Raw genomic sequence first — 25,761 nt, forward strand, 5'->3', positions numbered from 1 at the left:
TGTAAAGACCAGAACACCCATGAGTGTCTGAAGCCTTTATCCAAAAGGGTATGGTGTCCGAGCAGGGGTGGAGTCTGTGCCCATGATAAATTGGACAGGGAGAGGTCTTGGTCTTCTGGCAGTGCCTTTCTCAGATTTGTGGCCTTTGGAGAACTGGTTGCCTCCAGGGGAGGACGGCACAGGGAGCTTTTGGGAAGTCATTGCAGTACCTCAGCCTTCTTCCCTGTTGGTAACTGTATTAATCCCACTGGGAAGCAAGTGTGTCAGGCAGTCGCTGCTGGGGTCTGGAGGGGTTTTTCTCAGGGAGGAGAACAGAAAAACAATTTGATTGGGTTTCTTCATTGTTGTTTTGATATTCGAACACTCCAAGGAAAGGTTATGGTTGTTTCTGTAGCTTGCACAGTGTGGGTTGAGGTTAACAGCTATGAGCCTTGTTCCTGTTTAAATTTTATCATAGGCAAAAATATGGCAAAGTTACTGTATCATTACTGTTTTTGTAATGACAAAACCATCTCATGTTACGAAGAGAATGTAAAATCTGGTTTTAATGCTGGTAAAAGAACTGACTGATATCCTTTCTAGTTTCATTCAAGTGTATACTGAGCTTGAAATCTACGTTCCAAACTTACTGCCAAGTTGTGATTAGGGTTCGTTAGACATGGCTAAAGCTGAGTTCAACATTTAACTAATAGGTCTTTGACGTTGCAATGCCTCAGTTGTGTCCTTATCTAAATCAATTGGTGCGGCATGTTACAGGTAAGGTTTTGCTGTGCTAACAAAGGTGGGACAGGAGGCTTCAGAAGGTTTATTAAACTCAGTGCTGGTCAAACCAGAGACGTGCATGATAGAAGGAATTGTCTCAATTAGAAGTATATATTGCTGGGGACTGCAGAAGAAAAGCCCTCAGGTACCCTTATTTTTAGTGCAGTTGAAACATTTGTTGGTTTTCTATTGGAAGTCTTGGTATGTTGGAATATGTGAAGAACAAGAAGAAATATATCTGTGAGTAGTGTGCCCTTGTTGCAGTATTTCCAACTCACCATCATTTGCACAGTTTTTTTTCAGAATTATTCATTGTATCTGAAAATCTGTATGAAAAATTATGAATAAGATGCACAGAGGAGGACTGAAGAGTCCAGATCGCATGGCGATTTTTCAGCTCTTGAGGGAATAAAAAAGCATGATTATTCATCTTTAGAGAGGCATTGAATGAAATCTATAGAGGCACATAAAATCGTGAATCGTACAGGCATTCCTGTCATACCAACACAAGAGAAAACAAAGCTAAGAAGAGCATAGAAGTCACAGCGATTATGCAAAATACATTAGCACAGTGTGTCGTTGAGACTGGGGACCTGTGGACTTTGAGAAAAGAATTCGCCACGTACTTGAGGAAACAATATGCAGAGCTGTATTTAGCAGCATGTTTTATCACAAATGCAAGGACAAAACATTTGTGTAATGGCAATTTTCAATTAGAAAATTATTTTCATTTTCCCTGAATTCTGAAGTGTTGCCTAACTTTGGTGATGACACTGCTCAGCTTCACTCAGTGGCTTGATGTTGGGGTAATTTTTGTGTTGCCATGTCACAGTAGTTGAAGAAGTTATTGTAAAGTCTATGATTGAACAGTCATTTTAGTCTCACATTTGAGATTACATGAAATATTTTCTGTAACACCCCCCCCCCGCTGTTTCTGAAAAGTAGTCGAATATCTATGTAACTTACTTCAAATAAACTGTATCAGATGGCCAAGATAGAAGGATTTCATGGAGTACTTTTCACCTGCTTTCACCTTTAAACTTAAGTGCTGAATGATGAGCTACCAGACTCGACATACCATGCATCTCCTTAATTACGGTGGTAAAATTTTGGTAGCGTTTTTGAATTTGTTTCATATTAATTGAATGAGAAAGTCTTTAAGAAGTCCTAAGCATATCTGCAGTAATCATTGTTATAAAGTCTGTGAGAACACCAGTTAAGCATTTCTGCATTTAAAAGGTACAGTATTGTTTTATTTTTCTGCAGGTGTCAGTCTCAAAACATGCATGTTCAGTGAGGCAGCACATTTCATGTCGGCTTTGCAGCTATCTGAACTTCTACTCGGTACGGTCAGTGGGTTTGGCTCGCTCTCAAGTAATTCTTAGGTTCTGGATAGCGTACTAGGTAGGTTGCACTGGATGTGTTGGCCAGGTTTCCACTGACTGTAATGAAATACATATAGACACTTGCATGTATACACCTGAATTTAGGTGCCTGGATATGGAGCGGAGTCTCACCCCTGGTTACTTTCCTCATCCTCACATACAAGTAATAGAGACCTTGTGATCTCAGGGAAGTATAAAAGCTGGAGACTCTCAAATCTTTCTCTGTTCTTTCTTGTCACGTTCAGATGAATCTGTTAAAAAGAACCAAAACCATTCTCCGTATAAGTTACAGTCTACAGTTACAAATCCTGTGAATGCTCGAGGCTGGTTACTGATGGTCAGACCTGGGTGCACATAATTCCATGCAAACCTTCTTTGCTGTGTGACTCCGCTTAATGGTGTTGTGACTATAGATTAGAAGTCCTGCCTGTCCTGTGACTGAGTGTTTTCTCTGAAGGACAGCTGCAGCCAGTTCTTCTTCATTTAGATACTCCATCACACTTATGTTCATGAAGTATCTTTCATGTTTAATTTTGTAGCTTTTCTACTCAAATGTTTGTGAGTAGTGTGCAAAACTAACCGTGTAGCAGACACGTGAGCCCAAGAACCAGTGCCAAAGGAGTTTCAGGCAAAAAAGGTCACCTGGTTCAGACATTTGGACGTCTGGTTCAAAACTTAATTTTGCCAGTTGCAGATGTTGGCATGGAAATCAGTGCTCACATCTGTGTACTGATGTCTGAGACTGAAGGGTTCTTTCCCAACATAGAGCAAGAAACTCAATGAAGCTGGAAGACCTCCTCACATGTGATTGTTGTCCATAGATCCTTATGAGACAAATCCACAGTTTTGTAAGTAATCCAAAGCTCCTGAAAGTGCGATAGTCTAGCGTATAGTGGAACGTAGTGTTGACTCAGGAGTCAACCTTGTACCTCCTCTCCTCAGTATGGGGGTTTTGGCACCAAGGAACCTGCTACAGAACCTTGTGCTGTGTGTCTGTGTTGTGGCCTTGATTCTGATGATGGGGGAGATCTGTTCCTCCATAATGCCACAAAGTCGTACATACCTGCTTGCCATTTTTGAGCAGAAACTCTCCTCTTCCTCCGCTGTAAGTGATCAGACTATGTGGAAGGAAATCTGAATTATTCTGCTCCCTGAAACTTGGGTTCCCAAGTTCTCTGAAACTGGATTACTGAACCCAGCTAGTCCTATATGGCCTTTTTTTCATTTGTATTTAAGCTCCAATGTGACAATGGAAAAAAGATCAGGAAAATAACTGCGTTAGGCGTGTGCATTAGCAAAGGGTACCTCCAACACTATAAGTAGATCTCATGGTCATGACAATGCACAGGCACTGCTTCTGCAAGCATTGGGCATCAATAACAATGCCCACAAGGACAGTATGTTTGAAGTCCAGGGTTCATTCCCATTGTGTTTATGCCTCATTCTTTCTGAAGCAGACTCTTTGGCAAACTCTTTTGAACAAGACTTAAATTTGTACCTGATGTTCTTTAATAAGTTCCCAAACATTTAACAGGCTGCCCAGGGAAGTGGTGGAGTCACCATCCCTGGAGGTGTTCGAAAAACGTGTCGATATGGCACTTCAGGACGTGGTTTAGCAGGCATGGTGGTGTTGGGTGGATGGTTGGACTTCATGATCTTAGAGATCTTTTCTAACCTTCATGATTCTGTGATTCCGTGACTGACTCTGCATATGGGCTGATGTAAATACTTTTTAGCGCTTTTGAAACTGATGAGGGATAGATTAAATGGTAGGCATTACTGTATAGTAGGTTAAATACTAAGTAGATTTGCTTCATCATCTCATTTGTAGAGTTCCTGGGAAAGTAACAGGAGATACATGTTAGAAGAGATAGAGAATAAATTTCGGTTGTAAATGGGCGTTTCCTATTTCTGATTCCTTTCTTTGCGATCTGTCTGCTGTTAACCAAAATCTCTGGAGTAGATGATGATACATTTCTTGTGCTCCCTTCTAAAATAAGTGTTGAATCCTATCTGTTTGAGAAGTCTCTCTATTCTTGTCTTTTAAAATTTATTTTATGACAGTGTATTCTGACATGGTATTTAATATGTTTCAGTAGTCCTCCCATCCCTGAAAAATGCATGAGACTTTCTGGTACCCGTCCTTTTCAATTGTCTGTGAACAATGAAGCCAAGAATTTGTTTAATTTTTATACACAGTTCCTAATTACAGCAGTGGAAAAGCTAATTGGACTATAGCAACGTGTACATTTCACTCTGCATATTCAGTCGTGTTTTCTCTGAGAGTGCTGCTTGAAACTCGCTATATTAATACTTCTGCTCAATATAAGCCCAGAATCAGGTATTACACAGGCAGCGTCCAGAGTTTTGACTGAAACGGAGATGTGCAGATTAAACAGCTTAGTTGGTTCATGTAAATAACTTCAGGCTTGTCAGTTAGCCTCCTGAACTCATTAACAGTGTTTTCATCTGGAACATTACTCTGATGTATATACGTTTTAATAAAGTTAAACATTGCTGTGACTTGGGCAGCTGTCATCTGGGACCAGTGAAGAGAAGGATGTGGTTTCTTCATCATTGACTGGGAAAATAAAAGTTCGGTTTAATATCTTTTCCCACTTTGAAACATGAAGTTTTCTTCAAATCTAACCGTTTGTTTTAATGGACAAGTATTGTAGCTGCTAGTTTGGATCTTGAACTGTTTTACTAGGTATTAGATTCTGGCTGTGGGAAAATCTACATGTGACTGACTTTATTTATTATGCACAACTCTTTGATTTCAAGGAGTCTTTGGAGAGTAGAAAGCTTGCATTTGATCCATGTAACTTGCATTATAAACCCCTTCATTTCTTTATGCTGTCCTGTGGATACCGTTCACTTGCTTTTCTCTGTGCTAGGTGTTTGTTTTCTTGAATTGATCATAGTTTTGTCAGCTTCCTAATTGAAGTGGTATTAATCACATTTTTTTTTTCCATTCTGCTGATACAAATTGTGTCTAATTTCTAACACCTACACGAAGATCTTGAAGGGCAAGCACCAGTCTTTTTATAAATGAAACGATTAATGACTTGTGATGTAGAAGCCAAACCCTTTGACTTAGGTGCGGCTGCAGCAGAAGCATCTCCTTTGCATGGAATGTTCCAACTCGGCTGGTGTTTGGGATGTTCATGTATGTGTTTTGATGGCAAGGTCCCAGCCTGGTGAAAATTCTGCCATAAGATGACTCACAATATTATGACAGAAGGTAGAGTCATCGTCTCTAAAAGAGCATTTAATTTAATTTATTCTTGACTGTGTAAAACTACTTAATAGTGCTATGCAAATTGAGATAAAATATAATACAAGACAAATAGCTTCTACAAAACTTGCATATTTTCTCTTTAGCCTTAAAAATGAAAAAATTTGGCATGATGGATGATGCTTTTGCATCTAGTGTTTACTTCATTGAAGACAGTTAAATGAATATGTGTTACGAGGATACTCATCACAACTGCAACTTAAGCAGTTAGCAGTATTTGAGAATTCAAAGAAGTGAAATAATACCAAACATATTGGAAAATATTTGTGAGCCTCTATAATACAGCCCCACAACGCTCACTGTGCGCAATCTGTGCTCCGTAATACCAGATTCCCTTGATTTTTCAGAGAAGGATGGTGATCGGTGATCGCAGCACTGAAATCTGTGTGCGCATGCTCAAATGCAAATTCCCAAGTACCCAGTTAGTGGACAGGTATCTCTGCAAGCTTACAGCAGATAAAAATTACTTTTAATTTTTCTTTAAAATTGTGAGAAAACACTCTTAAACAGAAGGAACAATGTGGCAATTGGTGATTTCCTGAGCCATGTTTTTTGAATGCATTTTTCTGGGGCTAAAAAAAGTCTTGTTCTGAGCTCTGGGAGGTAAGCTCCTTTTTCCGTGGCTTTGCAACATATTCCTCTCCTGTTTGGGAAGGGGAAAGGGTGACCTGCAGAGGGTGGAGGCCCCATGGCCCTGGCAATGTACACGTCCCATGGCCACTACCAGGTACTTTTGCATTCCAGTCACCTTACCTGTCTTCTCCCTTTTATATGCCATCAGTGGGCTTGTTCTCCATGAGCTGTTGAGCCTTCTGTCTGCTTCAGAAGACCAGAGGCAAGCACTATCAAGGCAGAGGCAAATGCTGTCTGCTGTAGTATTTTCTGGTAGATCAAGAGTTTAGATAAATATAGACCAGTTAATCTAGGTCAGTATGCTATGTGTGAAGCATATAGTTAACTGAAAACAGCAGTATTCATTGCAATTTCCCCTTGTTCTGGGAGGGGAAATGGAATAACTCTATGGTGGTAGGAGTTGCAGAGGTGGGAAAGTCAGTTTAAAAGAGGGGGAGGCATCTCATGGAGTGGGCTCTGCAGCTGGGGGGTGAAGCCACAGCACCGACGTAAAACGATGTGTTGCACATCAGTTGTTTTTACTGATTTTTACCTGTACTGCAGTGAGAAAAACCTTACCCCTTCTTCATCTAAATGAAGGCTTTATTCTAAGGAGATTATCGTGTCAGTGTCTCTGCAGATTGCAGCTCGTTTTCTGGGAATAGTCAAGGCTTTTACAACAACTTGTTCTTTCTTGTTCAAAGAGTTGGCAATCGAACAGGCAGTGTAAGTGGTTTTTGGGCCGTTTTTATAAAGTGTGAAACAAATGTAAAGAAGGCAGGTGAAAAAAAACCCCAAACCAAACCAACGGTGTTACACCTACGGAAGCCTGCTTCTCTCGTCAAAACTGTGCTGTGAAAGCAATCTTTATTGCTCATACCGTCTCCATTACTGTGACTGAAATAGGAGACTGGAGTGCTCTGTTCGCTTTTCTAGTATTGTCTTTTATTTTTCATGGATTTTCTGTGCTGCTAAGAGCAACGGATGATATTGGTTTCGTTGTGTTGTTTTCACTGCACTGAAATTGAGAGAAGAATGGTGTGAGCTTGATCATGCTCCTCCTAAGCATATTGGAAGTGGAAAGTCCCGCTGGTTTAGGAGGGTTATGTTTCTTTTTACACTGCTAAAGTTTTATTATTAATTAAATGTTCTTTCAGGAAATAATAGATGCAGTATCATTATCTGTCTTGTAGGCTTGTCTTCTGAAGAGCAGAAGGGAAACAAGTGATTCTAAATGGCTGAAAAGAAATACATTTTTATTTACAGTCCCTTGTAGTTAATTTGAAGGCAAGCTTGTATTGACTTTCGCAAAGTTAATACCATTTTGTGATCAAGTGAATTTGGGCATTGCCAAATAAAATGTTATCATTTGTTTTGAACAATGTGGCATTTAAATTTTATTTCTGTTGTAATTATTTAAAACTAAGAAAACAGTTTCTCTAGAATAAAAACGAGAAAATTTAAGGACTGAATTGTTCACTAAAGCTTGCATGTAATATTCCTTTCTTTTGGGGTTTGTTTTAGAGTTTTTTCAGTGTGGGTCTGATTTTCAGGAACATAGGATTTCAGTAGCAAAGGGTTCAGACCCTAGTGACTGTGGTTGGCTTCAGTGGAATGAATTTTTGCTCGGCATCTTTGAAAATCCCTTCTCCCTCTTAGTTGTTATGGCTAGGAGGGTTCCCAGTGCTGAAGGAGGCAGACAGTGACACACTCTGCCCTTGGCATTGCAAGCACCACATAGCAAATCTAAAGGACAATATTAATTTTTAAGTTTTACATTAATTTAAAACATTAGAATAGTGATGTTGGTACAGGATAATACTTATGTGACTTTAAAATGTGTATAGGTAAGATTTGCTTAAGTTATGTATTCCATTGAAGCCAAGAGTGTTGTGGCTGGCAATGGAGTCTAGCAGGGTGAAGGTGTAAGTGCATGGGGCTGAGGGCTGTCTGCAAGAGAACTGGCAGCAGTGTTTGTCTGAAAGCAGGGCTTCAATGCGGTTTGAACAACACTTCTTTAGAGCCCTGTGAGAATACTCGTCTTCCAGGTTAAAGTGATGTTTTTGTGACTGAACTTGTTTCTGTGTGCGTTCTGACATGCGCTGAAGACTTTGATGGAGAATAACTAAAAATTTGTAAAGGCAGTAGAAATGAACTTCCTCAAAGAAATGAGTCCTAAGAGAAAAGCGAGTTCAACCTCCTCTGGGGCAGTGGAAAAGACAAGGTGCGATGATACAATGACAATGCACATGAATAAATATGAATAAGAAAATAGAGATGTATGTAAGGGATGGCTAGAAACTTTAGCTTGTAGATGAAGAAGAACTGACAGTGTTGTAGTTGCCTGCTGCTTGTGTTTTTCACTGACCTCAGCCTATTCACATGATTTTAGTGAAAAGTTTCTTCATGAAAACGCTGTTGCTCTATCCATCCATGCTCTTGATTTGATTTACTAATACAGCAGTGATTTAAAACTGGCAAGAGTTGTAATCAAGTATTACTGTTTTTATTTGACAGGCCGGACCTGATAGACATGAATACCGTTGCTGTTCAAAGCAACCTTGCAAATTTAGAACATGCTTTTTTTGTAGCAGAAAAACTTGGTGTGGCCAGACTTCTGGATCCTGAAGGTAAGATAGCTGCAGAGGGCTCTGTTGCAAAACCCCTAGCATGAAAATAAAATCCAGTCTGCCCGCAGGTAGTAGCATATTTGTGGGCATTCTTACAACTACGTGATAAAGCACTGTTCTGTCTTGCTCTTTTAGATGTTGATGTTTCCTCACCTGATGAGAAGTCAGTAATAACTTATGTGTCATCACTTTATGATGCTTTTCCCAAAGTACCAGAAGGTGGTGAAGGCATCAGTGCAAATGTAAGTAGGAGAAAAATACTTGTGCAGTGTGTGAGCTTCATTAATACAATTCTTGATTTCAGCTCCAGATTGTTGGCTGCATCTTCGTAGGACTGCAGTTGTACTTTTCTTTGACGTGCTTTGCTAGGTTGAGATTTTAGAGGCTTAGCAGCTGTTTCATGTTCTGGACACGAAAATATTCATGCAAAGAGCTTAACTAAAAACAATATACCTGAAGCTGGAGAAAGATAGAATCAAAGTTCTTTTCAGTCATGGAGCTATAAATTATGCCTCTCTGATTCTTACTAGTTTGAAGTTTATTAAACTAGAAAATTTTGTGTTTTCAGTGAAATTATTTGGGACCAAAATTAAAGAGTGAAGTCATATATTTGGGAGCTTTAAGTGAGCTGTAATAAGCAAGTAAATATTGTTTCAGAATTGCAGAGCTTAGAAATCTCTTTTCTATGTGTGTGAAGACCTCAGACTTCAAAGATAAAGCAAAAATGAACGCTCAGGTGATTTCCTTCTGATCTGTAATCTGGATTGTGCTTTGGTAGGATGTTGAAGTCAAATGGGTTGAATATCAGAATATGGTGAACTACCTCATGCAGTGGATCAGACACCATGTCACAATAATGTCTGACAGAACATTTCCCAACAATCCTGTGGAACTGAAGGTGAGGTGTGGTGTCTTAAACTCCTTGTTGGAATGACACTTTCTCTTGCTGACTCAGAGCATGCTTGAACAAATGAAGTGCTTGTTGATTTGTACAGTCAAATCAACTGTAGAACAGTACTGCTCTTTAACCTCTTCAAAGTACAATAAATCCATTACTAACATAGGAATAATCAAAGGCAAATCTTTAGCTTGTCGCTGATCGTTTTTGGTAGAACTCAAGTAGAACAGTATAAGAACATAAGTTCATAAAGAATATTAGGAGAGGGTTTAGAGAGTAAGGTTATATTCACTGTAAGTAAAAGTTGATGATGGTTTTTATGTTTCTGTAGGCACTTTATAATCAATATTTACAGTTTAAAGAAACAGAAATTCCACCAAAGGAGACAGATAAATCAAAAATTAAACGTCTATATAAACTGCTAGAGGTAAGTTTTAACATGCATTTAAATGTATACAAGTTCCCTTTCTGTGGCTTAAAGTAACAAATATGTATGAATTGTTAAGGTCTGGATAGAGTTTGGACGCATCAGACTTCCTCAAGGCTACCATCCAAATGATATAGAAAAAGAGTGGGGAAAGCTTATTATTGCCATGCTGGAGAGAGAGAAGACCCTTCGGCCTGAAGTGGAGAGGTATGCTACTGAATGTTTGACAGGCTTGGTTAATATATTTTCTGCTATTTTAACTGCTGTTGAAAATAGTAAATGTCATCTTCCATGGTAACATCCACATTATTTTTCTAGATCAAGTAATTCTGCCCTTGTTCCAGGCCTGAAATTCTTTACCTAATTCATAGAAGCAGGTCCAGATCAGAGTAACTTCGATGGTTTCAGAAGGTCACGATGAACAGTATCTGTGTCTCAGATCATCAAAGCACTTAAACACAAATATGAACACCTTCTTTGTACAGTTAGTCAGAGCTAGGTTCATATCACTTCACAGTCTCATTTGGGCTTGATTTCTTGTAAGCAACATCCTCATCCTTTATGTGAAATTTGTATTTCACTGGTGCACAGCATTGTGGTCTAGCGTCCTGTTCTGAGGTTGCTTAAAAGTTGTCTGTACTCAAGAGCACACAGAGTGTTCAGACGTGCAAAGCGCATAGTAGTCTTCCATGGCAGCAGAATGTGTGACACTGTTTTGTACATCACTGATAACATACTTATTTAAAATCTTGATGCAGTCTTAGAATGTTTCTGCTTTTTAATGGTACCTCTTTTGAGTTCTGTGGCAGACACAGCTGCTACCCATTCATTAATCAAAAACACCCTTGTATTTAACTCTTTAAGTTAAATGATTCTTTGGGCTTCTACCTGTGGGTAGGTATAGACACCTGGGTCTGGATTAATTCTGCTTAACTTCAAGCATCCAGAGGAGACATCTAAGATCTGAATCACTTTCTAGAGAGTCCTGGCACTGACTTTCTGGTGGCAATAGGGTGATCATTCTCTGTGGTTTAGGTACCTGAAATTAGGTGTGAACAATCCAGACCTTTGTGTAGGAAGTCCTCAGAAAGACAGATTTTAGCCAGAGAAGATCCCAAAGACAGTCAAAGTTGATTAAATATGTGTCATGCTTACAAAAGCAAGAGCGTGACTGAAATGGCAGATTCAGTGGGAGGTGTTGATTCAAAGCATCCTGCTGCGAAAAGCGTTCCGGTAGGGGAGTACAGAGTTGTTCCCACCATGCAGAGCAGAACACTGGAAAGCAGCAGAAGAAATACAGTCTGCTAGATCTTGTAGGTTAATGTGTCCTGACCTGCCCAGGGCCTGCATTCACCAAAAGGAATTCTATTCATACTTGCAGAAAGCTGGATTATCTTTGTAGAGAATGTGTCTATATGGCATTAGTTTATTTCTTTTTTTATTTAGATGGACTGAGCACAGGTAGGCAAACATAAACTCTATTCCATGTTTCAGGACTGGTAAACACACTGGAAGTGGCAGGTCGTACAGTGATGGTCACTACGTGGGGTGGTCACTGTAAAATGAGAGGGAAGTGAAGTGATTCTGGCTTAGTGATAAAGTTAAAATTGTCGGTTGATCTGGACACAAGAACTTGATCCGTGTTTGTCATATTGGTTGCTAGTGCATCTCACTAATAGGAGGTGTTGCTGCAGCTCCTGGGTTGGGATTTGGTTGTGGCAAAAACGTGACCTCAGCTAACACTGAAATTTGGTAAGTACTAAAACCTTGCCTGCAAGTCTGGTAACTACATCTGAAGGTATCAACACAGATGGACGACGTGTGGCCAGGTCGGTGTATGGAATCAAAATTAATGTGATGTCAGTGAGGAGAGTGCCAAACTGAGCTCTGGTTTGCAAAACTAGCAGAGTTTGACATTCCTGCAGGGGTGTGTCTCTGCCTTGGCTGTGCTCTCCTGTGCAGACACAGTCATCTTATAGTGTGGGGGTGTTTTTTCAGGAGGTCCTGAAAACGGGGGATGAAATACTGAAAAAATCACCCCTAACCCAGATTCTGTGTGAAAACGTAAACTTTAAGGGCAGGGATCAGATGTTTCTTACTTGTTTTGTGGTCAGAACAGCAAGAAGCAATTAGCTCTGAATGTGGAAGAAGTTGAAAGGTAATTTGCAGGAGGACAGATTAGTGGGACAGGGCAGTTAGTAAACATGCATACTTGGACAGTGGAGTAATGATGGTGGGTTGGATGGTGTTCAGGTGTCTCAAATAAAATTGTTACGAGCTGATTAACCATGATATTCCCCCAGTTTTATTGTGCAGTTCCATTTGAAGGAAGAGGAATCAGCCCAACATGGAGGTGTTTTGTGCCTTACTGTGGGGTGCAGAGTTCTCACTTTACTCCTTTTTGAAATTTTTCATTGAAGAGTCTGAGAAACATTGCAAAGACTTCTTATTTGGCTTGTAGACGTTTAGTGACACTTCAATAAAATATTTGGCACGTCTGTTTCCTAGAGACGCCCTAATGTTGCTGCCTAGTCTGTACTTGCAAAGCTTTAATGCAAGGCAGGGAAGCCAAAAGCAAGGTAGCGTACATAGCCCCAGGTAGAATCCTTTGAAGAGCTGGTAGAATATTAATTGCTGGACTTTGAATATGCATACTGAAACCTATTTAAAGGAGGCGTGCTAGGTGTTTCAAAAGCCAGTGGTGAAATTTCATCCCTAGAAGCTGTATGTTTTGTAGGAGTTCTGTCTTTTCTTTTTACAGCAAATGTAAACAGCCAGAAGGACCCTGCTCTGGATGTAAAAATGAATAGCAGTAGTTATAGCTATCATAGCAGTGATTCACTGTTTAGCAACAGCACTAGTGCTGGAACCAGCATTGACTCTAATGAAAATTTCCTTTCTGTTAATTGTGGTCCCACACTGATTAAATCTTGTATAAGCTTTGGTAATGGCACCTTAGAAGGAAACAGGTAACTTGGCATATGTGTTTGTGCTTGGATTTAGATGCTGTTTGTTTTGTTTGTTTATAAAGTCATACATATCTAGCTAATATAAATAACATTAATATTTATTTATTTTTCTGAAATGCTCTCTTATCACCTAGGTTGGAAATGCTGCAGCAGATTGCAAACAGAATTCAGCGGGACAGCCGGAGCTGTGAGGACAAACTAATACTTGCCCGGAATGCTCTGCAGGCTGTAAGTCAGTCGGTGATTTTTCTTGTCTGTGTTCATGAGCACTTCCTGCAGTGGAAGGGCTACTAGAAAAAAACAGAAAAAAAAAAATTCTTTGGGATTTTTGAATGTGTACTTAATAGCTGCTACTTTTATTTTCGTTGTACTGTTAATTTAGCGTTTCTTCAAGAAAATACCAAAAATTGCCTAGAGTGAGTTCTGTTACCTTTTTTTTTTTTTGTAGGTAGTTAGATAAAATGCTTCACAGTTGTTTCAAGATCAGAAGGTGTTAAAAAAAGAGGAAAAAATCAGAATTGTTATAGCTTTTTTCTCTTTGCTTTAGCTGCAGGGCTTAATGGCTTTCTCTTATTTGTTCAGGACACCAAGCGACTAGAGTCAGGGCTCCAGTTCCAACATGAAGCAGAGATAGCTGGGTATCTTCTTGAATCTGAGAACCTTCTCCGCCAGCAAGTGATTGATGCCCAAATTCTTATTGATGGAAAATACTATCAGGCAGACCAGCTTGTGCAAAGGTACTTTACAGTGTATTTTTATGAATAAATAAATGTCCCAAATATGGATACCCATTATGGACAACATTTTCAGATCTTTCTGTTTATGGAAAAACTTCTCAATCTGTTGCTGGGCACCCAAATAAAGATTATCAGGTATTCTGGTGGATACATTGTTCACAAAAGTTGCTGAACACAGGAGGAGCTGTTTGTCCTGATTTGTGAAAATGAAGTAATTCACCAGAACACGACTTAAATGTATAATGTTTACTGGGTATCTGAGTTTAAAGATGTTAACTTGTTTTATTGCGCCTAAAATGCTTTTAGAATTCACTAACTTTGATTTTAAAAATGGAGGCGAGAGTTCTGGTGATAGCTGTAGGTGTCTTAACAGGTAATAAGTGGGGTAACATTAGCTTCTATGTGGCAATGTGTACAGTCTTGGCAGAAAGATGCATTTAAACAGCGTAATTCAATTTCATGAAGAAGTGGCTCCAAAGTTTTTCAGGATTCGTCCTGAATAGGGTGGGATCAAGCACATAACAGCTCATTGGCAGTGAACTGCAAGTGTTTGATCTGCATCAACATGTAGTATCTTGTAAGATTTCTGCTTTGTTGATTGTTCCCTGCAACTGTGAATGGTGCATGCTAGTGCCCATACCATGCTGATTTTCTAGTCATTGCCTGATTTCTGCGTCTATTATCCGTATTTATATATAAGCTTATTTATGTATAAGCTGACATATATTTATGTATTTATGTATAAGCTGACATACCCTATACTTTCTGATATAAATGCTTATTTATAAATACTTAAGCACAACTAAAGTGTAAGAGATCATGTGAATTTGTATTGCTGTTCCATTCAGCATGATAAACCTTAATCATAAGCATCCATTGAAATTATATGTATTTATTTATTTATTTTCTTTTATTTTAATAGAGTTGCAAAACTTCGTGATGAGCTGATGGCCATAAGGACCGAATGTTCTGCAGTGTACAACAAGGGGCGTGTACTGACAACAGAGCAGACAAAGCTGATGATATCAGGAATAACTGAAAGCTTAAACTCAGGATTTACAAGAAACCTAACCCCTGAAATAAATGCTGCAATGACCCAATTAACACCTACTTTGACTTCTTCCAGCTTGACGTCTGGCCTTTCATCAGGTCTTGCTTCCAGGCTGACACCAACCATCACTCCAGCTTACACACCAGGCATCCCACCACGGTTAACTCAAAGCTATGTGACAGGAGTAGACAGTGGGACTCTGCAAACACTCAAACTGATGCAAATCAGAAAACCTCTTATGAAATCAGCTTTTGTGGATCAGAATTTAACAGAAGAAGAGGTGAACATGAAATTTGTTCAGGACCTATTGAGCTGGGTGGAAGAAATGCAGGTAGCAATCTTTACGGAAACAGTCCGCTCCTAATTATTGTATTTACTCCTTCCTGATCATGGTGAATTTTTCTTTCTTGTTTGTAAGGTGCAACTTGATCGAGCAGAATGGGGTTCAGATTTACCAAGTGTTGAAAGCCATTTAGAAAATCACAAAAATGTCCACAAAGCTATTGAGGAATTTGAATCCAGCCTTAAAGAAGCTAAAATCAGTGAGGTACAGCACCGTATTCTTTATTTCTTTGGTTACTTACTTTCCTGCTGGGTGACCCATAAACTAGTGTTGCGTTTTAGAACTGTGTTTAGGTTTCACAGTCTTACTTACGTTTGATTCTGATCTCTAGATGACACATCATGAAATCAGGAGATCTAATCGTTTAACATAATCTAACTTTTTTGTTGTCTTTTGACTTTATGTACCAAATACAGATCCAAATGACTGCCCCTCTTAAACTCAGTTATGCAGAAAAATTGCACAAACTGGAGAGTCAGTATTCAAAACTCTTGGTAAGTTTGTCACACCTCTTTCATGTTCAGCTTTTCAATGTACATCATCTTTGGTAAGGGATGAGCTTTAAATTCTGATTTTTGTAAATCTTTTTTTCTTTTCAATAAAGAACACATCGAGAAGTCAGGAAAGGCACCTGGATACTCTTCACAATTTTGTGTCTCGTGCTACTAGAGAGCTGATATGGCTGAATGAAAAAGAAGAGGAAGAGGTTGCATATGACTGGAGTGAAAGAAATCCCAATATAACAAGAAAAAAGGAATACCATGCGGTAAGTATTGCTAATGTAACCCAGAGGGAATAATCAAATTTAGGAATTTAAGAAATTTCTAAAACATTTTGTATCTTTTTTTTTTTTTGTTTGGATAAAAGGAATTAATGAGAGAACTTGATCAAAAAGAAGAAGTTATTAAATCAGTACAAGAAATAGCTGAGCAGTTGCTTCTTGAAAATCACCCAGCCAGGCTAACCATTGAGGTAAGTGAGTAAATACAGCACACAAACAGGAAAATAGTTTTCTGATTTAATAGGTCTTAGATTTTTGGGGAAAAGAAGGGAAGTGCTAACTCATAGGAAATTAAATAACAAGCCTCTGAATGATGGGGCCTTTTTTTCCTGTTCAGCATCTCTGATATATCCGTCTTCCAGTTTCCAAAAAGTAAAAACACTTCTGTGAAGTCACGGTTACATCTTGGATTGCTTAGATAAAATCCCCCTGAAGTCTAAAATTAAAATTTCCAGGATTGGTCTGTACAGATGTTTCTGGTCATGCATGCAGCTTCTGCAGTTATTGATACAAATTGCATTGGCAAGCTGAGGGCACAGAACAGTCCATATGTGGTTTCTCTCCTGTTGGATTGAAGAAAGTTGCAGTAGAGCTTTTCTAGTCAATTACTACACGTATGGGTTCCTATTATGGTTTAGGTTTGGTTTGATAACTTACTTGTCAATGCGTCATGCACCTTGTTTGGATGTTAAAAATCTGACCAGGTGATGCAATTTACTTCACACTTGAATCAAGCTCTGTATTACAGGTTAACAGTTTACAGAAAATTTATCGTAGCTGTTGTAGGGTCATAACAAGTTTGCGAAAAAGAATGTAAAAAGCTTTTCCCTGTAGATCTTCAAGAAAAGAGTAAATACAGATAGTGGGTGGTAAAAATGGAAACAATGAAAAGCTGTTTTGTTATATAAGAGTGAAAAAACGGTTATGGTTCTTCAGCTCAGTGAGCTTGTATCTGTGTAAATTGGAAACATGAAGAAAACTCCTCCCTTCCTTCTCCTGACATTTACTTTGAATAATAAATGACTTTTTATGTAATGTGGGGAATTCTATTCTTTAAAAGTATATGCTGTTCTAATGGGTTCTTATTAGTCTAATATGCTTTATATATAAAAAAGAATAACATAATAATAAGGAATATATTACAGATAAAAATAAGAATAAAGATAAATATTAAAGATAAATATTATGGAACAAGGCCATCACAGTGAAGATGACTGTGCAGGTTATGTCTGCAGTAATGCCATACTGGGACATTTAAAAAGAAAAATAAAGAAATTTCTGCCTTTTCTACAGAAGAACGTATGCATTAATGCATCAGGATGACGTTCATTGAAGCCGATGTAAAAACTTTTTGAATTCCCCGAGAATCATGTGGAATTGAAAAATTGAACCTTTTGGCTGCTTTCACAAAGTGAGGAGTACCCTCTGCTGGTGAACGCTCCTGCAGTGCAGCTCTCGTGGCAGCACCCTGCAGACAGTGTAGGAGACATCATTCGAGTAGGGTGGCGTTCTGCAAAGTCCTGTGCCACTGTGACACAAATTTATACATTGCAGCAAGTCCTGATTAATTGTTTTTCTTGTGCATTCATTGTTACTTTAATACCTGATTTGCATCCAGGGAATAATCCAGCTATTTTGAATGAGTAAATAGAGCCACAGAATCACAGGCTGGCTTAGGCTGAGGGCACCTCAGGAGCTGTAGTCCAGCCCCAGCTTAAAGCGGTGGCAGGGCGTTGTTTGGCTGGCTTCTCACCCTGCCCGAGGATGGCAATTTCACAGCTGCTCTGGGCAAGTTTCCTGTTGTTTGACCACGCTGTAGCAACAGGATTTTTCTCGCGTCTGGTTGGAGTTTGCCTTGCTGCAGCTTGCTTTTCCTGGGTGAGGAGCTCAGGTTTCGATGCTTGTGTTTGCATCATGACTTTTATGTTTCCTAAATTCTGGAAATGTATGCCTGTTTTAATTTTCATTTCCTTTTGTTAAAATCTCTTTGTCTCCTCTAAAGGCCTATAGAGCTGCAATGCAGACACAGTGGAGCTGGATTCTTCAGCTCTGTCACTGTGTTGAACAACATTTGAGGGAAAATGCTGCATATTTTGAGGTAAGAATGTGAAGTGTTTTAAGTTAGGACCATAGTAAAAAAGTTTCACTGAAAGTGCTAGTTGCTCTCTCACAGTAGTTGTAGAATTGACATTTGTCATCTGCAATCATTAGATGATGAGCCATGCTCCCATGGTATTACCACACCTGCATCGTTGTTTTCGCTACGATTACATCATTTCACAGCAGATGAAAGTCAGGCCTGATGTGTTTTCTGAGTGCTGCAGCTGCAAGTAGAGGCTCTGACAACAGTGCTGTGTTCTCTCCCTGACTTACACAAGTACTGTCAATACAGGTTTTGCAGATGCTGTAGAATGGAGGGAGGTTAATGATGGCTGAGGGAGAACATATTCCTGGATGTTCCAGGACTACCCAAACAGGAATGGAACATACAGCATTAATAATGAACAGAGCAAAGAACACCCTGACAGCAAACACGCCCAACAAAACACCCATCAGCAAATGGTGCAGTACTCAGTCACATGCATGAGGATCAAAGATTGAAGGGTTTCTCCGTTACATGCATAAGGATCCAAGATATGACAGTTTTTGATTAAAAAAAAAAAAACCTACTTCTGTTTTATATTTAAATTATAAAGATTAGTCCTTAGTGTCTTCTGGGTTGGGTGGTTGAAGTGAAAGGGGGATGATGTTGGGATGAGATGCCTTTGGGCTGAGAGAGCCTGAAGTTAGGAAATAGATGCTGGAGAAGACAAAGTTGAGCGATTTGAGCTCCTAGTGGTAAAGCAAAGAAGTGGGAATTCTGGATTAGAGAAATGAGATTTCAGGGGCAGAATGGAGTGAGGATTGTCACAGGGCATTTCCCTTCCCAGCCTTGCTGGGATGCAGATGCCCATGCAGAGCTGCCAGGTGTGGCAGCTCACTTTCGCTCCGACACAGAAGATTTGCTCCAGTGTGCTTGCTGAATTTTGCTGGTAGTTTCCTGTAGTTTGTAGGCTTTCTCTGTTCTTTATACATGAAAGTAATTGTAATTGTAAGGGAAACAAGAATCACTTCGGAAAATGTTTCCATTGAAGGATCAGTAATTAACTAAGGTTCAATAACTGCTGAATTAATTTTGCATCTAGATAGTGCCAAGAATAACTGGTGTTACAAGGTGTGCCTTCTGTAACAGTACATTTGGGCGTGAAATTATGAATAGTGTTGTGTGGTGCAGTAGTCACTTCAAGCTACTAGAAAAGATGATTTTTAAAAAGGCAGTACTTAAAGAAAAATTCATAGTGTAGCTGTTTGTGAACTTTTTAGGTTGTTTAAAAATAACCCAGATGTTTATGTCATCCTAGTTTTTCAGTGATGCCAAAGAAGCCATGGAATATTTAAAGAATTTGAAAGATACCATATATCGAAAATACAGTTGTGATAGATCAAGCAGCCTTCATAGGCTGGAAGATCTTGTCCAAGAGTCTATGGTAAGAATTCAAGGATGCTATTAGTGTGAGTTACAATTAAATAAGAAGTGTGTAGATTACAGTTGGATATAAAATATGAGTTAAAATTATTCCTTTGAAGTGAAGTAATATAGAAATAAGATTTGTTTTTTAGAACTTATAATTAAATAATTGCATCTATCCACGTATAGTGACTGTTTTTCGTATCCTTAAAATACAGTTTTATTTGTTTATCTTTACAATACCAGATGTTGTGGGAAAACAGTGCCTTCTGAAAGATTCTTTGTTGCTGTAAAATGTGTTATGCTTAAGAAACGCAGTAAAATAAATCAGGAAAAGAAAAGCTCAACAGGATCAAAGAAACAGCACTGTATTCTGGCCATCTCTTGTGATGTGTTTTTTCTTTGACTGTTTTAGGAAGAAAAAGAACAACTCTTGCAGTATAAGAGCACAGTAGCAGGCCTTGTTGGGAGAGCAAAGGCAATAATTCAGCTGAAGCCAAGGAACTCTGACTGTATACTCAAAGCATCCATCCCAATTAAAGCCATCTGTGACTATAGACAAATTGAGGTTAGAAACTTGAATTTCCTCAAATCAATTACAGACGTGAGAATTCGGCTAAAGTTTCATTAATTACCATTTTTTCTGGAGAACACTAGGCTCTAAATTTTTTCCACCCTAGTAAATAAGAGCAAATCCTTGTGTTGAACATTGTTTGTGTTGTTCTGTTGCTTATTTGTTGACACCGTTTACAGAAGTGCTTTGTGAGAGTATTTTGTAATGTTTAGCTCATTAAATTATTCTGCTTTTCTGTTAATACTAGATAACTATTTACAAAGATGATGAGTGTGTATTAGCAAACAACTCCCATCGTGCTAAATGGAAAGTCATTAGCCCCAGTGGTAATGAGGCCATGGTTCCATCTGTGTGCTTTACAGTTCCTCCACCAAACAAAGAAGCAATAGATACAGCCAACAGGTAGGGACAAAACAAACCCACCAATTTTCTTTTAAAATTCATTTATGTGAAGCTTGCGTTAAAATAATGACTAATTTTTTTATCCTTTTAATGTGTTACTTTGATCTAAAGTTGGAGTCTTTTTATGTTTCAGGATTGAACAGCAATTTCAGAATGTTCTGGCCCTTTGGCACGAGTCGCATGTAAACATGAAGAGTGTGGTGTCCTGGCATTACCTGACCAACGAAATCGAAGCTGTTCGAGCCGGCAATGTTGCCTCGGTATGTGCTGTGTCTAGCAAGGGCCGCTGAGCCATTTGCTGGGAAGTCATAGGGTTACATTTCTCAGAAGTAGTGTTTAATCAACAACTGGCAGCAATCTTCGTCTTGTGGGAACTGCTGGCAGTGGCCACGTTGGTGACCACTGTGCCACGTTCTGCCTTGGTGTGAGCAGCCTCTGCACAGATGCATTTGGGGAAGGAGCGGAGAGGTCGTATTACAGGAACTAACTGTAGCCTTATTGCACCAATCTCTGTCGACTCCAGTTGTCAGCAGAGGGACAGGATCTCTCAAAAGCAATTCAACAGTGACTGAAACTGAATTTTGTTCTGGAAGAGTCTACCTTTGTGCATTTATGTTGAAGATAGCTGGGGAGATTTGCTTCATTAGTCTAAGGTTAATCTCCATGAACCCCTTTGTTATTTCCTTATGGTTGTAACTTCTTACTAACAGTGGAACATCTGTGAAGCAACATTTAGTCTTTCAAGCTGAAGGCAGCTGAACACTCATTCCTCTGTAATGCATTTTTCATTCTTATACATGTCTGTAACTTGAAATGTTAAATACCTAATTAGGACCAATTTGTCAGAAAGGAGATTGCGATACAGATCAAAATACTATTCTGTCTGATTAAAACTGTGTGTGAGATCACTGAATTACACAATGTTAGATGTATAGCATAACACTATTTAATAGAATAGTTTATTATACAACATTGGTAGATATCTGTCTACAAACTGATGCAACAATATTTGTAATGCCCCAAATGACATTTTCACTCCTAGTTTCCCACTGTTGCTGTTGAAGGAATCTGAGATAGTCCTTGAAGTGTCCCTGCTTCTATGACTCTTGCTGGCTTCCTGTTGGTTGCTACGTGGCATGAGATGGAAAAATGGTGTCTGGTACAGGATTGGCTTAACACAGCCCATTACTGGCATTAGAGGTGGAAAAGGATTTTATAGTGAGTGTAAGCTATCAGCTGGTATGCTGATGCCTGTCAAGTGGGCTCCAGCGTAGGAACAGCAAGCTTTCAGAACCTTGATTCTTTGACTTTACCATCTTAGTAAATGGTCAATATTGCTTTTTGATAAAAAGTGTTACAGGGAACGAGTGATGCATCATTGCTGACCGTGCTGTGGGTTTATAATCTGTTGCAGATAAAGACAATGCTGCCAGGCGAACATCAGCAGGTTCTAAGCAATTTACAGTCCCGCTTTGATGATTTTGTGGAAGATAGCCAGGAGTCCAAAATCTTTACAAGCTCCGATACTGCACAACTGGAAAGGGAAGTTAATGTTTGCAAGCAATACTATCAAGAGCTTCTGAAATCTGCAGAAAGAGGTAAAACTTTGCTGAGAAATGTAGAAAGATGCCCTCACGAGAGAGATTGTAGCTGTTGGTAAAACTTCTCTCTCTGAATACAAGCTCTAGTGAATTACCGCTTTTATCATACTGGTATTGCTAATGCCCAAGTTCTTCTGAGCAGAGTCATTATTTTAACAGAGTGCACAATTACATTGTACAGAAGTTCTAAGTTTTTTTGACTTTGTATATATTAAACTATGTAAAAATATTGATGTGTTACTTAATATACAGAGCACTACAAAAAAGTTTACATGCAAGAATTTATTCTGTGCACAGCAGCTCACTGCTTAGTCATGCCTTGCTTTTTTTGAATGTTGGAAGTGCAGCTTGATTACTTTGTTGGGTTCATAACAGAACTAGAGCTTTTTTTGCATTGTTAAGGTAAGAAAGTGTCCTAGATATTCTTCTACCTGCACAGAATGCCCGTAGTTCTGCTCTCTTAACTCTGTTTTTAACTACAGTAAGAACAGAAAGCTTAAAATATCTGCTCTGATTTACTGTCAAGTAGCTAATGACTTGAAATACAGTAGCGCAAAGCCGATTGCTACATGAGCATAGCTCACTACACTTCGGGAAAGATGTGTTGCCCTGTGCATCTGAAAGAGAGCCTGCTGTAGTAATGGCCCTGATACCGTGCAACTGAAAGCAGCAGTCACGGAGTTTAGCAGTGCCCGCGTAAGGTATGATGCCTGTGCCTGGGATGAATGGTCAAAGATATACGCGAATTTTTCATGTGTCAAGAGGTGACCTAATAATAGCTAAAATTTAAGGGTTCCTAAAATCTGCCTTACAGCCAAAATTCCAGTGGAAACTGATGGAAATTCAGGCAGTCCTGAAAATACCTGTAGAATGGTGACTTTAGAATGTGTTTTGTAAGAAGTCTTGTTGGAAATGACCTGATGGCTTTGTTGGGTAATACGTGCTGTATTTCTTTCAACAGAGGAGCAGGAAGAATCTATTTACAATCTGTATATCTCCGAAGTCAGAAATATCAGACTTCAGCTGGAGAGTTGTGAGGAGCGCTTAATACGGCAGATCCGAACCCCAGTGGAAAGGGATGACGTACATGAAAATTTGCTCAGGATTAGGCAGCAAGCGGTGAGCCTTTGAGAAGGACTGTTTTACCTAGGAAAAGTGTTTTATTTTAAAACAAATATATCCAGACATTTTGAGTGTAGCCAGGAAGGTTTGCAGTCCACCTTGAAAAGACAAGAGTCAAAGATGAAGCTTGTGGTTCTGAGAAAAAATATGCCAATGAATGGTGACTCTGTTAGTTTCCCTGTTACATGTATGTCCCTTTCTAAAAATTTTTAGTGATGTCCACGTGAAACAAGCAAAGGAGAACAGACCTGTACTGATAATAAGATGTAGACTGTACATGAGATTGGTGTAGAATCTGTCAATCACCTCTCATTTTACAGACACTGAAGGAAGAACTGGATCGTCTGAAGGACGACTTGGGAGTCATCACAGATAAATGCGAAGAGTTTTTCAGTCAAGCTGCTGGTTCACCCTCAGTCCCTACTCTGCGCTCTGAACTCAATGTTGTTATTCAGAACATGAACCAAGTTTATTCCATGTCTTCCATTTACATAGATAAGTATGTAATAGGCCATCTCCCATCATGCATGTTTTAGTTTATAGTTTTCTCTTAAAAATAAATTATATATGGAGATACTAGTATGAATAATAGTGATCAAGGAAAAGGAAGTTAATGTAATTTTAACGTTGTATAAAGGAGTACCCTGTGACGTGAAAAGGGTGAAAAACACAAGTGTGTTGAGTGTTGTTACTGATGGTTCAGTTGACAGGAGATTACTGTTTTTCAGATTGGAAACTGTAAATTTGGTGCTGAAGAGCATCCAAGAAGCAGAAACATTAGTAAAAATGTATGAAACAAAGTTGTGTACAGAAGAGGCAGTAACGGCTGACAAAAACCATATAGGAAATCTGATGGGTACATTAAAGGTAAGAGTTGGCTGGTGCCTTTTCATGGGCAAATAAAAAAATAATAGCAAAGTGATCTGTCTTATAACACCTGTTTTGATCATGCTATACTGTGTAGTGTATCAAAAGTTGGCTTGTGTATTTGGAGAAAAGTCTGTATTAGGATTGACATCTCAAAAAAAATGACAGCTTTGGAGCATTAGGAATTGCATGGTTTGCACGTGCATTCATGCTGTTAGGAAATGCTTTGAAGTATCTGAACTTCCGAGAGTGGCACTTGTTAATGCTCCATTAAGACTTACTTCTTGTCTCTTGAAAAGGTGACATGTGCTTAAGGTAACATAAATATATTGTTATATAAATGTGGCCACAATAATATTCCTGCTACTTCTTATGGTGTACTAATCAGGGTTTCCTAGGAGGTTTGACAGCTATCTTTGAGAAGGGGTAAGACTGAAGTTCAGCATTTTTTGTGTGCTGTACATGCCTCATTTTAATATTGCAAATGATGAGTAATGCAGATAGAATGATTGGCATCTACCTAATGATTTTTTTTGAAAGCTGTAGTTTAGAAGATAAGCGCATTAATTTTCAGTTTGTGTTTTGATGAATGTGTTGTGGGGGATGCTGTTACTTAGAATTATTCTGCAGTTCGTAGCTAATTAGTTGTTTGAGACTCATTCTGGTCCTATTGCAGTGCTTGAGCAACCAGAAGCAAAATACTCATTTAAACATTTTCCATTTATTCATTTATACGTTCTACTCATGTATAAAATACTGTCATAATTTAGGAGTTATTTACAATTTGTCATTTATCACATACTAGCAATGGAGATCTGAAGTAGATGAGAAAAGACAAGCGTTCCATGCCTTAGAGGATGAACTGCAGAAAGCAAAGATGATCAGTGATCAGATGTTTAAAATGCACAAGGAACGTGATCTTGACTTTGACTGGCGTAAAGAAAAAGTTGATCAGTTAGCTGAGAGGTGGCAGAACATTCATTCTCAAATTGAAAACAGGTTTGTATAACTTTTTTATTATAGTCTGTATTTTATGCTGTTTTATTGTTTCTGAGGAAGAATAACCAGAAATGAATGTTAAAATAGGTCAGGATGGTTTTCTGAACTATTTGTGAAATGCGCTAAGATCAAGGATTCTTACCTTTCTGTGCTGTTGGCATCGTTGTCTTACTTCTTGACAGGAAATGTCTGTGACTAGTGAGCACCGAAACATTAACAAGATACAGAAACTTTAGTTACAACTTACTGGGACACAGTAGAGAGAAATTGTCTTTTTTCTTTCCAGAAAAAGCCCGCAGAAATGGTTTACTGTCCTATGGAAGTACCATCTGTTTCTCCACATAATTAGTTCTGACAGGCTAAACTGATGAGCTGATTCATCAGTTATGACTGGATTCATGTTAACTTGCTTTTAAGGACTCAAGTGCTAAGTCTGGAAGTCCTTAGCTTCCGTTGACTTCTGTGATCATTTTGCTGCAATAACTTTTGGTGAAGTGCCAGTATTTTCTTTCAGTGTGCAACTGTTTTCATGCAGTCTCAATATCCACTTGAGATGTTGCTCTAAATTCAGCCATTCAGTGTTACCGTCATGATGGTATTGGAGAATGTTACTCAAAGGCACATGCCTACACAGATGTGCAGATACAGCAGAACACAGCTACTCGTAATTCTGAAGGAGATGCTCGTACATGACATTCGTGGAAGTACTTTTTCCTTCAGTCTCTATAGTTCCATTTCGTATATGCAAAGGAAACAGATATATAGAGACTGAAGGAAAAAGTATGGGCAAGTTGA

The 25,761-nt window shown here is 38.9% G+C and overlaps 1 protein-coding gene across 20 annotated transcripts in view; it reads left to right on the forward strand.

The window, feature by feature from the left end:
* DST (dystonin) overlaps positions 1 to 25,761 on the forward strand; it is a 310,440-nt gene that overhangs the window by 151,032 nt on the left and 133,647 nt on the right. For 19 of the 20 annotated variants that reach the window (XM_075414626.1, XM_075414627.1, XM_075414628.1 and 16 more), the window contains 22 exons: positions 8,575 to 8,687; positions 8,823 to 8,929; positions 9,466 to 9,585; positions 9,917 to 10,012; positions 10,092 to 10,219; positions 13,116 to 13,209; positions 13,564 to 13,718; positions 14,641 to 15,100; positions 15,188 to 15,316; positions 15,529 to 15,606; positions 15,717 to 15,878; positions 15,980 to 16,084; positions 17,896 to 17,991; positions 19,295 to 19,420; positions 19,817 to 19,969; positions 20,223 to 20,377; positions 20,511 to 20,637; positions 21,792 to 21,975; positions 22,940 to 23,097; positions 23,421 to 23,599; positions 23,829 to 23,967; positions 24,773 to 24,966. In XM_075414626.1, the coding sequence (XP_075270741.1) occupies positions 8,575 to 8,687; positions 8,823 to 8,929; positions 9,466 to 9,585; positions 9,917 to 10,012; positions 10,092 to 10,219; positions 13,116 to 13,209; positions 13,564 to 13,718; positions 14,641 to 15,100; positions 15,188 to 15,316; positions 15,529 to 15,606; positions 15,717 to 15,878; positions 15,980 to 16,084; positions 17,896 to 17,991; positions 19,295 to 19,420; positions 19,817 to 19,969; positions 20,223 to 20,377; positions 20,511 to 20,637; positions 21,792 to 21,975; positions 22,940 to 23,097; positions 23,421 to 23,599; positions 23,829 to 23,967; positions 24,773 to 24,966 (3,258 nt within the window). Of the gene's footprint in view, positions 1 to 8,574; positions 8,688 to 8,822; positions 8,930 to 9,465; positions 9,586 to 9,916; positions 10,013 to 10,091; positions 10,220 to 12,814; positions 12,982 to 13,115; positions 13,210 to 13,563; positions 13,719 to 14,640; positions 15,101 to 15,187; positions 15,317 to 15,528; positions 15,607 to 15,716; positions 15,879 to 15,979; positions 16,085 to 17,895; positions 17,992 to 19,294; positions 19,421 to 19,816; positions 19,970 to 20,222; positions 20,378 to 20,510; positions 20,638 to 21,791; positions 21,976 to 22,939; positions 23,098 to 23,420; positions 23,600 to 23,828; positions 23,968 to 24,772; positions 24,967 to 25,761 lie in introns of those variants that run through there. The other variant, XM_075414646.1, reaches the window with a different exon arrangement.

This window comes from Opisthocomus hoazin, chromosome 2 (assembly GCF_030867145.1).
Source record: "Opisthocomus hoazin isolate bOpiHoa1 chromosome 2, bOpiHoa1.hap1, whole genome shotgun sequence".
NCBI lineage: Eukaryota > Metazoa > Chordata > Aves > Opisthocomiformes > Opisthocomidae > Opisthocomus > Opisthocomus hoazin.